At 36.9% G+C, this 13,485-nt stretch overlaps 2 protein-coding genes across 2 annotated transcripts; both read left to right on the top strand.

The window, feature by feature from the left end:
* Window positions 1-5,754: 5,754 nt before the first annotated feature.
* On the top strand, window positions 5,755-7,295 carry LOC111378696 (crocetin glucosyltransferase, chloroplastic-like). The gene has a single exon (XM_023001925.1). The coding sequence runs from the start codon at window positions 5,787-5,789 to the stop codon at window positions 7,188-7,190; it is 1,404 nt and encodes a 467-aa protein (XP_022857693.1). The 5' UTR covers window positions 5,755-5,786; the 3' UTR covers window positions 7,191-7,295.
* Window positions 7,296-11,020: 3,725 nt separating this feature from the next.
* Window positions 11,021-13,405, top strand: LOC111378688. The gene is made up of 2 exons (XM_023001916.1): window positions 11,021-11,749; window positions 11,834-13,405. The coding sequence occupies exons 1-2, from the start codon at window positions 11,021-11,023 to the stop codon at window positions 13,403-13,405; spliced, it is 2,301 nt and encodes a 766-aa protein (XP_022857684.1).
* The last annotated feature ends 80 nt before the right edge of the window (window positions 13,406-13,485 follow it).

Here is a 13,485-nt window from a genome sequence, read left to right as displayed (position 1 = left end):
TTTAAACCATCTAACTGAATTTTGAATTGGTGTAAACAATACACCTGAAATATGATTTTTTTCTCCTATTGCATTTGCTCCAATTTTCCAAATGCAGTACGATTATATGATAATTGCAAAAAGCAAAGCAAATCCTATCTCTTATTCTCTCATATCTCTTTCTGTCGTGGTTGTAACTTTTTGCTATTGTGACTTATATATATATATATATATATTTGAATTTTGAATTTTTAAACCATCTAACTGAATTTTGAATTGGTGTAAACAATACACCTGAAATATGATTTTTTTCTCCTATTGCATTTGCTCCAATTTTCCAAATGCAGTACGATTATATGATAATTGCAAAAAGCAAAGCAAATCCTATCTCTTATTCTCTCATATCTCTTTCTGTCGTGGTTGTAACTTTTTGCTATTGTGACTTGTTGCAGATAGGAATGTAAACGAGCCGAGCTCCAAAACTCGAAACTAGGGCTCGGCTCGAGCTTTCTTAAACGAATTTTTTTCGAGCTCGAGCCGAGTCGAGCAAAAGTTTAGCCAAAAAAACAAGGCTCGGCTCGAGCTTTGGGCTCGGGCTTTGTCGAGCCGAGCTGAGCTCGAGCCGTCGGCTTGGTTTTTTTTTTTTATAATAACAATATTACAAATCTAATATTTTCTTTAAAAAAATTTAAAAATTGCATAATTTATGCGAGTTACAAATCAAATAAAAATTACAACTTATAAATTGCATTACAAATTAAATAAAAATTACAATTTACAACCCTCCTTCTTTTTCCGGACTTGGGATCGGCTATATGACGTAGGTAGAGTTAAAATTGTAAATGAATAAAATATTTCGTGTACAATTTTTCTTGAAACAAATAAATTTAAAAATTACATATTATTTTGAAATAAATTATTTTAAAAACTTACAACATTCTATATTTGGATCTGCTGCAACTCTTCGACCAGTATACTGTCAACATGTTTTTGAACACGTAATTCTGCACATTCCCAATTCTTCAAGCATATTAAAGCCTCCAATATATTTTCGTTTAGTCTTGAACGTTCATCTGATAAAATTCGATCACCTAAACTGAATGTAGCCTCCAATGCTACCGGAGGCGTTAGTAGATCACGTGGAATTTTTAATACAATTGGATACTGTCTTTCATTACACCTCCATCAATTTAGAAGACTAAATTCCTGTAATTCTTTTTCATGTAACACACTGCGAAAGTTCACGCACATATACTTAGCTAACTCGAAGGGAATTTCAAAATTTGTACCACCAACATTTATCGATCTAGACATCGATGAACTAGAACTAAACGAGGGAACACTTGTATTGATTTCCAAAAAATTCCATAAATTTTCTGAATTTGTTGAAATATTTCTTAAAAAAGAATTTTGGGAAGTAGAACTACACTAACCTTCTTTATTAGCATAATAATTATACATTTCAAATAACGTAGATTTTATATTCACATGTGATAATTCCACATTAATGAAATTTGAAATCCCCTTTACAGTGGCTATTGTGTCATTCAAATTAAGTTGATGGTCCATTACTGAAACTAAAATAAATGAAGAGGGGCAATTCTTTTCAATATTTACAAAATTTTAACTCCATAGAACAAACTAAGTCAGAAAAAAGGGCAAATTCTTGTATATATGAAATGTAGAAAAAATGTTGTAAAATAAATGAAGATGTAGGGTATTATACTCCACTACATTCCTTTGTAGTATCGAAAAAAGATTTTAAAATTTTTTTTACGTGAAATGCAAGAGACCATTCACAATCTTCTAAATTATGTTTGGGTCCGTATGTATGCTTACCATTATAATATAATGAAACCACTTTATCGTAATTTTCACATGAATGTAACATAAGATATGTAGAATTCCATCTATGTGTTACATCAGTGGCAAATGACTTCTCTTGCAAGTCATACTCTACACACAAACTGTTAAATGCTTGTTTTCTTGTTGGTGACAAAGTAATTAAATTTATTGTTTGTCTAATTTTATCTAAAAGGGAACTTATATGTTCTAATCCAGTTTTTACAATTAAATTGATAATATGACATACACAACGTTGATGAAAAATAAAGTTTCCAATGAAGGGTCAAGTTCATTAATAAATCTTTCGATAACACATTTGTTCACACTAGCATTATCAAAAGTAAAATTTCGAATCATATCTTACATACCATATTCCTGTATGATATATTTTAAAATCATGTATATGTTAGTGGCATTATGAGAATATTCTACACATCTAAATGCAATAATCATTTTATGTAAAAGCCACAGGTGATCAATATAATGAGTCGCAGTAGCAATATAACATTTTCTATTACCACCGGTCCATAAATCAGATGTAAATAATATAACACTATTAAAAAAATTTAGACTTTCAATAGCAACTTGTTTTCTTTTGTTATATAATTTTATAATATCTGAACGAAGATTATTTTTACAATAAGAAGAATACCTGTGTTGGAGATATTTCTTCACGAGTTGGGTAAGGTGTATTGAGTCTATCATCGTAAGTAGCATCTCTGCTGCAGTCACGTATGCAGTCATCCCTTCACGAAATCTTTCCCGTGAATATAAAGAGATGGAAAGAGTAGAACAAGAACCGCCAAAAACTAGTTTGGTTTGTTTTGAATCGAGATCGACTGGTTTCGTTTTGCAATTCCTTAATATGTGTCTATTCAAATGTGTTGTGCTCGAACCGAACTTCCAACTAAATTCTTTGCCACAGTAATTGCAACATGCTTTTCAAATATCCACTCCATTTTGAACACCAACTTTTTTACGTGTCATATGTTGCCAATAATCCGATAATTTTTTTCGACCTTTTAATTTCGAGTACTTCTTTCTCATTAATATTCTTCAAATCAATTGGAATATTTCAAGATGCATCGCCGTAACTGGATGGTGTACTCGAGCTATCCTTAAACTGATTAAACTCTTTATTAGTAAAATCCATCCATAACTAGTATAGTATAAAATACAGAATATTAGAGTATGACCGTATGAGAGTGAAAGAAACTGAATATGAGATTGAGAGCAAAAAAAATTAGAGTTGAAACTTGAATCAATAATACTGCAAGTTAAAATTGATTTAAAACTAAAAAATTTACCCCTTATTTATAGCCAAAAAAATGAATTTCACCTCCAAATTTGAAATTTAAAATTGAAATTTGAATTTCAAATATTAACGGACCTCGTAAATTAAATTTCATCAATAAAAAAAATAGTAGTAGCTGCTGCCGCCGTTGCAGGCAACTATAAAGCTGCCTATATACTGCCTTAAGGCAGCATTTGCTGCCTCGTTACAAGCGAGACAGCTATAAAGCTGCCTGTAACGAGGCAGTTATGACATAGTTGCCTGTAACGACAGCTTGATTATGTATATATATATATATTAAAATATTTTTTATTTATTATTAACTTTGATCTTTGAATTTGAATGGGCTTTGTCACAGGCCATTTTGGCCCGTGACACGAGCCTAGCCACGAGCCGCCCAAGTCACTGAGCCAATTTGACATACCTATTTGCAGATGCCAAGCCTCCATCGCTGACTGTGAGCCCCGCTCCCCCCCCCCCTCTCTCTAAAGGTTCATTTGATGCCATTTTCATTTAGAATTTGAAGTCTTGAAGTGATATTTTATATGTATTGACCATTTGATTCATGATTTAGTATGTGAATTGTGATGGTTCATGGTTTATGAAAATTGGGGAGGAATTTGTGAATTTGTAAATATGTGCATAAGTGATTTGTGATAAATGATAAATTGGTATTGAAAATTGGACGTCGAATTATATTTTTATATGTATATGATTATTACATTCTAGTGCTTTTACACATTAATTGAAGAACTTTTAATATTAGTTAGTTAAATATTAATAAATTATTTCACTATTGCAAACAATGACGGTAAACAGTCAACAGTCGACGATCGTCCTATCTCATCAACATTTCTGAATCCACCACTATTTATAAATAATACTAAGGAATCGTACTTGTTTCGTACACATACTCTAGCATTCAAGCCCAATTTGAGCTTCATTCTTCAATTTTTTTTTCTCGAACTCATTTTCTATCACATATTTTTCAAAGAAATAATCTTATAAATTCATTTTTTTTCCATGTTTTCAATTTATTCTTGAAACTTTCAGACAGACAAGAGCCAAGTTGTTTCACGAAATCTCCTTCCAATCTTATTAATATATGTTCTCGATCATTGCAGATAAACTATTTTCAAAAGTTTATTAGGCTATCGATTAATTATTTTATAGATTATCTTACCCCTCAGTTAAAATTCCTGTCACGCAAGATTAAATATTAATACAGCTAAAATCGCATCATAATCAAAACAATGATCTCAAACCCTGAGAAGCAACAATTTACAATAGAAAGTATTACTAATTCAAATAAGTTTTGGAATAGTAATTTTTTGGAGAAATTAGCTAATCGAGATCTATGTATTAATACACAATGTCCTCATAACATATTCATTCCATCATAGTAGGTGCTTGATGCTTTCTTAAGCGTCTGTCTCTCAAGATATGACAGAGAAATCACTGAAAATTGTCGAGGAAGTTTTTCGATCAACAAATCGAACTTGTATCTGAACACGATTATCAAGACTAGGACATGAACTTAAAATTCCAAACAAGCGGGAAAAAATATATAAACTAGAGAGATGAAAGTTATGTATTCTTTCTTGTTTAAAAGTTAAGAAAAAGGGGCTCTATTTTGGACTCCATAAATGACGAGTTAATGTAACTCATTCACAAGCCATTACAACCTACTAAACACATGAATTTAAGGTTTAATGAGTTAAAAGAAACTAGAAGTGAAATTGAAAATAAAAAACATAAAGAAAAAATATGAACCTTACTAAGGACCAAATTTCAATTCAACATTCATGTCTGCAAGTCGTGCTCATACACAAGTTCAACAACTCGAGGTGCTAATCTAGTTAATGATTTACACTCCCTACACATACACATAAAGAGATAGTCTCTATACTACACATAATTGCACCTTCAAAAAATATAGTCAAATATAAACTAGTTATTATCTTATTATTATTCCTATATGTAACAAACTACAATTGTTTTCCCTTAGACAACAAAATCACTTTTCAATGTGTATGCTTTCACTTCAATTTCTCATTTACACACAGCATTATTTTGACTAACGGAATCTATTTTTTTCCTACAATAATGGCAAAACAGCGCTGCTTTCCAACATGATGTGAGTATACGTGATTATGTATCTGTTACACGTTACTATCTACGAAAGTCTGTAGGAATCTCCATCTTTTATATTCTGTTCCACTTTCAGTTTCATTCTTTCTTCTTTCCGTTTTACCTTGTTTTTTTCTTTTTCTTTTTTATTCTATTGTGAAGAAGATAGCATCTTGGAAAATAGCAAAACAAGAAAAGATAGAATTTTTTGACTGGTTTTCCACGCTTTCAATTAATTAATATTTGTGTGCATATCCACAAGAACACGAGTCTCGTCGGTGTACAAGTTGGGCGAGAAGAGAAGAGATAGAGACAAATGGCAGACTTCTTATTTCTAAATACTACGTGTCGTAAACTTTCCATGCAGTGGTGCACCATACCTCTTCAAACGTCAATCATTTTCCTCTTACTATAAAAACATTCCTAAAGCCCCCGTTTTATCTACTCATTTCTGGTTCACAGAAGCACCAGTTTTCTACTACATAATTTTTATCAGTATCGCGCAGAGAGTTTTTTTTTTTTTTTTTCCTGCAAGAAAATGGTTCGCCCCCATGTACTTCTGGTAACCTTTCCAGCACAAGGGCACATCAATCCATTACTTACATTTGCCAAGACCCTTGTCAGGAATGGAATTGAAGTCACCTTTTCAACGAGTTTATATGCCCAGCGGCGGATAGCTAAAGCTGCCGGCGACATCAATCCATTACTTACTTTTGCGGCATTCTCTGATGGATATGATGACGGGTGTAAACAAAGTGATGATCATAATCGATACATGGCAGTTATTAGAAACAGCAGTTCAAACAGCATAAGGGACACGGTTCTTGCCAGTGCCGAGCAAGGTCGCCCAGTTACGTGCCTAGTTTACAGTCTACTGCTTCCATGGGCTGCAGCGGTGGCACGTGAATTGCAAATCCCGAGTGCTCTTCTGTGGATTCAACCAACCACTGTATTGGATATATACTACTATTATTTCAATGGCTATGGTGAAGAAATCAATAATTCCTCCGACGATCCTTCCTGGACAATCCAGCTGCCTGGACTTCCGTTGCTAGCTAAACGTGATCTTCCCTCCTTTGTGCTTCCTCCGAGTAGCGATCACAAAGTCTTTGCACTTTCAACATGTAAGGAGCATCTAGAAATGTTAGATGCAGAAACAAAGCCGAAAGTTCTTGTGAATACGTTTGATGCGCTTCAGGCTGATGCACTTAAAGCGATTGAAGATTATGAGTTAATCGGAATTGGACCTTTAATTCCTTCAGCTTTCTTGGATGGTAAAGATCCATCGGATAAGGACGTTGGTGGAGATCTTTTTAATAAATCGGAGGATTATTTGCAATGGTTGAACTCCATGCCTGAATCTTCTGTGATTTATGTATCATTTGGGACTCTTCTAAGGCTCCCAAAAGTTCAAATGGAGGAGATCGCTAAAGGATTACTCGAGTGTGGACGACCCTTTTTGTGGGTCATACGAGTAAACGAAAACTCAGAAGAAGAAAAAGACGACAATAAACCAAGTCGTTTGGAAGAACTGGAAAAACTGGGAAATATAGTACCATGGTGTTCTCAACTTGAGGTCCTAACTCACCCTTCGTTGGGTTGTTTCGTGACTCATTGTGGATGGAATTCGACTTTGGAGTGTATAGCATGTGGTGTTCCCGTGGTGGCGTTTCCCCAGTGGGCTGATCAAGGGACCAATGCAAAGCTGATACAAGATGTGTGGAGAACAGGCTTAAGGGTGAACCCGAGAGAAGATGGCATCGTTGAGAGCTACGAGATCAAAAGGTGCATTGAAACGATAATGGGTGATGGAGAAAAAAGTGGAGAATTGAGAGAGAATGCTTGGAAATGGAAAAATTCTGCTAGAGAAGCTATGCAGGAGGATGGATCTTCCACTAAGAACTTAAAGGTCTTTGTTGAGGAGCTTGTAGATTATTGTTAAGTAGAGAACTTACCGTTGGGTTTAATTTATTTTTAGTTTCAGATCGTTCCTCTTGGCAGTTTCTACACCTGTCACCACTGAATAAAAGTTATTTGATTTATAATTTTTATTAAAATCATACATTGACTTTAATTACAGATGTAAAATTATTTATTACTATAGTATTTACACATTTTGTGGGATTTTTTACTCTTTTTTTTAACTATTTTTATTTGTAAATCATTTATAAATTCATCAAATGGAAACTCAACATTTTCGTGTTTTCATCTTTTAGATATTTTTTATTTTTATTTTTAATGGGAAAATATTTCATTCATGAAGGCAAAAAATCTTAAGAAAGGGTACTGTAGTGTTTATCAATGAAAATTAAATTTTCAATAAAAAAAGGAACACTATGTCATTAGAGGAACATGTCTTCAAGGGATCATGCGTGTCGCGCCAGGGAGTGTGCTGCTTGGTTACACAATCTGTTGCAGTGTTGAAAGTTACATTGAGGAAATCTCTGCATTAATCCCTTTATTTTGGCTACTTGAGAACGGATTGATGCTGAGGACGAACTTGACTTATTGATTTCATTGACAAGGAACAAACAATCACTTTCCATCATTAAGTGAGATATTCCAAGGTTAAGGCACGGTTGTAGACCTCTCACAAGTGCCTCAACTTCAATGTGTTCCAGTTCTAAGATTGTGTTTCCAAGACCACTAGCTATCATATATTTGAATGAAGAATCTTGTTTAATTGATTCTGAAAATCTGGAGAAAAATGAATGTACAAGTCTCTATAAATAGTGGCAAGTATTGGCGCCAAAATGAAAATGAGCTGGACTAACTAACTAACCAAACAAGTGCCAGCTGGTTAACTACCTAAATAAATTTGAGCTATGTACAATACGTTTATATACAATTCTTAATACTCCCCCTCAAGATTGACGGTAAATGTTTTTAACCTACATCTTGGAAAGTAAAGAACAAATGCTGGAAGTGGTTTAGTAAAGATATCAACAAGTTGATGTCTGGACCGAATTGGGAGCAGCTTTATAACAACTGTGACTTTATCTCGAACAAAATGGCAATCGATTTCAATGTGTTTTGTTCGTTCATGAAACACTGGGTTGTTTGCAATTTGGATGGCAGCTTGGTTGTCACAAAACAAAATAGCTGGACTAACTGGACAAGCTTGAAAATCCTTGAGCAATTGATGAATCCATACAATTTCACTGATGGTGGCAGCTATAGCTCTCTACTCCGCTTCAACTGAAGAGCGGGACACCGTGGTTTGCTGTTTAGCTCGCCAAGCAATTAATGATTCTCCAAGAAAAATGCAGAACCCAGTGGTGGATTTCCTTGTGTCCAAGCAAGACCCCCAATCAGCATTCGAAAAGGCTCGAATCTTGAGAGGTACTTGCGAATCAGATGGTGTAAGAAGTAGCAGGCCTTGACCAAGAGTGCCTTTCAAATAACGAATAAGCAATCTAGGTTGTAGTACATATTGACTTAGCTTGTGGATAGCAAAAGTGATGTCCGGTCGAGATATTGTTAGTTAAATCAGTTTCCCGATCAGCCTATGGTAATGAGTAGCATCTATTAGAAGATCACCTTCATGAATGCTTAAAGATACTTTAGGATCTATAGGAGTAGCTACTGACTTGCAATCAGGTATCCTGAGTCTTCAATTAGCTGCAGAGCATAATATCTCTGTGATATGAAGATTCTAGAGTTGGAACGAGCAACTTCAATGCCCAAGAAGTATCTCAACTGTCCTAGATCCTTGAGTTTGAACTGTGAATGCAAAAACTTCTTTAGTGAATCTATGACTTGGATATTTGGTCATGTGATAACAATGTCGTCGACATACACAAGTAAAGCCACAAATTTATCCCCAAAGCCTTTAGTTAATAAAGAATAGTCAGCCTTCGATTGAGTGAAACCATACTGAATAAGAGCCTGGGTAAATTTTGAATTCCACTGTCTAGATGCCTGCTTGAAACCATAAATTGATTTATGCAATTTACAAACAAGTTTTTCTCCCTTTTTGCCAGCAGTGTGAACTTCATACCCGGGTGGAAGATCCATATACACCTCTTCGAACAAGCCACCATTTAAGAAGGCATTATTTACGTCCAATTGGAACAAATGCCATCCTCGAGAGGCTACAAGAGCTAATAACACTTTGACAGTGACGATCTTTGCTACTGGAGAGAAGGTATCAAAGTAGTCCAAGCCCTCTTGTTGGGTGTATCCTTTGGCTACAAGACGGGCTTTGTGTCTTTCAATAGAGCCATCAAAATTATATTTAATCTTGAAGACCCACCTGCATCCAATGGAATTTTTGCCAATTGGTAATGAAGTCACTGACGATGTGTGATTTGATTCCATGGCTGCCAACTCAACCTTTATAGCTTCACGCCATTCTAGATGTTTAATTGCTTGATGGAAATATTGTGGCTCAACCTGAGATGATACATTTAACACAAATTGTAGGTGATTGTCAGATAATCTATTGTATGACAAGAAATTTCCAATATGATGAGAGGAATGGATATGAAGCTTTTCGTGAGCAAGAAGATTGCAATGATAGTATTTTGGGGTTCTAATGATTCTTTGGGAACGTCTTGTGTTATTGTTTAAAGTGGTTTGATCTGTAGGTATTATATCAATGTGGGAATTATTTCCTGAATCGGAAATATTATGATTTGATAGTAGATCAAGAGGTAGTGTAATAGGGAGTGATAGATCTGTTTGAGGTAGAGTTTGAGCATCATCAATATGCAGTATGTTTGGTTTATATTGATTTAAGGAGTCATGTATATCTGGAAGGATATATAAACTTGGTATTGGTAAGACCAAGTCAGGAAATGGGTCGATTAACTGGTCAGCTGTTGTGATAGTATGAAAAGGAAATATTTCTTCATCACATACAACATCACGAGATAAGAAAATCTGTTTTGATTGAACATCATAAAACTTGTAGCCTTTGACTCCAGATTGATACCCCAATAGCACACACATTCTGGCCCGTGGCTAAAACTTTGTTCTATGTGCAGTTAATGTAGATGTAAAGGCTAAGCATCCAAAGACTCTAAGAAATGAGTAATCAGCAGACTTTCCATGCAGAACTTCATATGGTGTTTTATGCTTCAAAATAGGGGATGGAACTCTATTTATCAAGAATGTAACCGTTAAAACACATTCAGACCAGAATTTGATAGGGACTCATGACTGGAAATATAAAGATCTGGCCACATTTAATAAGTGATGGTGTTTGCGTTCAACCACAGAGAATGATGAAGTGCATAAGGGATTAGAGTTCATGGCAAGATGGGACCATCACAAGGCAAAAGTTGGCAAAAAGGGGCAAATGATTTCATGATGACTTTGGGTTTGCTCGTTTTTGGCAAATCGCTAGTCTAATTTGATTGGAGTCGAGCCAAGGAATAAAACTCAACGCCTTTGGCCCTGACGCAAGGCCAATTCCGGGCAAAATCCATCGTTTAGGCCCTCGTTTAATCTTCTTGCTATTTATGATAATTTTCATTTTTGCAATATCTCTTTCCATGAAATTCGGATTTAAATTCCGTTTGTTGGAGGATGATCCTAAAGATAAGTATTTTCCATTTTTGGAAAAAAAATATATTTATTTTATTTTATTTTATTTTCCGGATTCTCCTAGGTTTTTCTTCTATTTAATCAGTTATAAGCCCTTAGAGGAAGCAGTTCTTGAATTCAATAAAATCTTCCTTGAAAATTTTCTCAATTTATGATTATTCATCTTCCCTATAATATTTTCGCTACGTCAGTTGGTATCAAAGCCAAAATCGTTCCTTCACCATGCCGTCAAGGAGACGTCCTGAAGCCCGTGATGCCCCAGTAGAGGAGGTACATAGACGTGATGAAGTCGCACAGCTACGTCAACAAGTGGAATTGTTGACGCGGCAGATCGCTGCGCTTATGCCGCAGCAGCCTACGCCTACGGGTCAACAGCTTGGGGATTTCGATAATGAGAATCCATTTGCACTGCTTGAACAGCCATTGGATCTGCCAGTTCACCGGAGAAGGGGTGGTCAGGAAGACAACCGACGTTGGGAATCAGGATTTAAGGTGGATATTCCAGAATTTCATGGTGGGTTGAGTCCAGAGGAATTCTTGGATTGGGTGACTGCAGTGAAGAAGGTCTTGGAGTTTAAAGAGGTTCATGCCGATAAATGTGTGCCTCTCGTTGCAACGAGGCTTCGTGGGCGAGCAGCCGCGTGGTGGCAACAGACTAAGGTGACAAGATCGAGGCTAGGGAAACCTAAGCTTGCATCGTGGGACAAATTGAAGAAACAATTTCTGCCTTACAATTATGTACGGACCATGTACCAACAACTGCAGAATCTGCGTCAAGGTGGGAAAACGGTTAGTGACTATACCACGAATTTTTATATGTTGATTACGAGGAACGAGATGATGGAGACGGAGGAGCAGTTGGTGTCACGGTACGTGGGTGGTCTTCGTCCCCAAATACAGGATACTCTCAATATGTTTGATCCTATAACAGTTTCTGAAGCACATCAAAGGGCAATACAGATAGAGAAGCAATAGTCCAGGAAAACTACTAGTCCTTTCATTGTAGGGAGTTCTTCTAGTAACCCACAACAGCAGGTGGCACGTCTTGATAATCCTGCTCAATCTGGTCCTCCTAGAACAAATCCTGCCCAACAACCAACACGTCCTGTGGTTGGTATTCGTTGTTTTGGATGCGAAGTTACAGGCCACAGGCAGTCTGAGTGCCCAAAGAATCCGCGCAAGGGACTCTTTGTTGATGAGGGAAATGGCGATTATGAAGGTCCGCCTGTATTTGACGGTGAGGGCGGAGAAGAAGCAACAGAAGAAGAAGAGTTTGTGGTTGGTGATGTGGGTCAGGCACTGGTGGTGAGGAGGAATTTCCTGACTCCTTTGGAGAATAACACTGATTGGTTGCATAATAATATCTTTCAATCAACATGTACTGTTGGAGGGAAGGTGTGCAAATTTGTTATTGATTCTGGTAGTTGCGAGAATGTGGTAGCTGAGGAGGTCGTTAAGAAGCTGGGTTTGCAGACTGAGAAACATCCCAAACCTTATAAATTAGCCTGGCTGAAAAGAGGCAATGACGTAGAAGTGTCTCAACGTGCTAGAATCAGCTTCTCCATCGGACCTACCTACAAGGATCAGGTCTCATGTGATGTAGTAGAGATGGATGCATGTCATTTACTATTAGGGAGGCCGTGGCAGTTTGACAGGCACTCACTGCATGATGGATATACCAACACGTACAGCTTTCTGTTTGGGGGAAAGAAAATTGCGTTACTACCGGATAAGGGTTCAGTACAGGCAGTCGAGAACAATGCCAATTTACTGACCAGAAAGAAGTTCGAGACAGAGATGGAGGAGTCTGGGGTAGTGTATGTGCTGATTGGAAAGTCGATTGACAGTGAGCATGAAGTCCCTCTCGCAGTTCAGCCATTGCTAAAGGAGTTTCATGAAGTTTTCCCAGAAGAGCCTCCTGATGGACTACCACCACTGTGGGATATTCAGCATCAGATTGACTTGGTGCCTGGAGCTGCCCTACCTAACCGAGCGCATTACAGAATGAGCCCCACTGAGCATGAAGAGTTGCGCAGGCAAGTTGAGGAGCTTCTGGCAAAAGGACACATCAGGGAGAGTCTTAGTCCCTGTGTTGTTCCTGCTCTTCTCACACCGAAGAAGGATGGCACGTGGCGCATGTGCGTGGATAGTAGGGCAATCAATAAGATTACGGTGCATTACCGCTTTCCTATTCCCCACCTAGATGACTTATTGGATCAGCTTACCGGTGCTTGTGTGTTTAGCAAGCTTGATTTGAAGAGTGGGTACCATCAGATTCGGATCAGACGTGGGGATAAATGGAAGACCGCATTTAAGACGAGGGAAAGATTGTACGAGTGGTTAGTCATGCCCTTTGGCCTCTCAAATGCGCCCAGTACATTTATGCGGGTTATGAATCAAGCTCTTCGCCCATTCATCGGTAAATTTGTTGTGGTCTACTTTGATGATATTTTAATTTATAATGCTAGTGATGATGAACATGTTCGGCACCTTCGGGAAGTTCTTTCAGTTCTTCGCAGGGATAAATTCTATGCTGAAGTGAAGAAGTGTTCCTTTCTCACTGATAATGTGGCGTTCCTGGGTTATTGGTGTCGAAGGTGGGGTTAGCAGTTGATACATCTAAGGTAGAGGCGATAAGTTAATGGCCACAACCCAAGACTGTCACCGAGGTGCGGAGTTTTCATGGC

This window comes from Olea europaea, unplaced genomic scaffold, assembly GCF_002742605.1.
Source record: "Olea europaea var. sylvestris unplaced genomic scaffold, O_europaea_v1 scaffold1853, whole genome shotgun sequence".
Lineage (NCBI taxonomy): Eukaryota > Viridiplantae > Streptophyta > Magnoliopsida > Lamiales > Oleaceae > Olea > Olea europaea.
The sequence above is the reverse complement of the archived record's forward strand: the minus strand, read 5'-3'. Positions and strand labels throughout refer to the sequence as shown.

What these genes read in the sequence shown, in the direction of transcription:
- LOC111378696 (XM_023001925.1), top strand. Translation starts at nt 5,787, where the DNA reads ATGGTTCGCCCCCATGTACTTCTGGTAACCTTTCCAGCACAAGGGCAC.
- LOC111378688 (XM_023001916.1), top strand. Translation starts at nt 11,021, where the DNA reads ATGCCGTCAAGGAGACGTCCTGAAGCCCGTGATGCCCCAGTAGAGGAG. An exon ending in TTTCTGAAGCACATCAAAGG is followed by an intron (nt 11,750 to 11,833) that starts GCAATACAGATA and finishes CCACAACAGCAG; the next exon opens with GTGGCACGTCTTGATAATCC.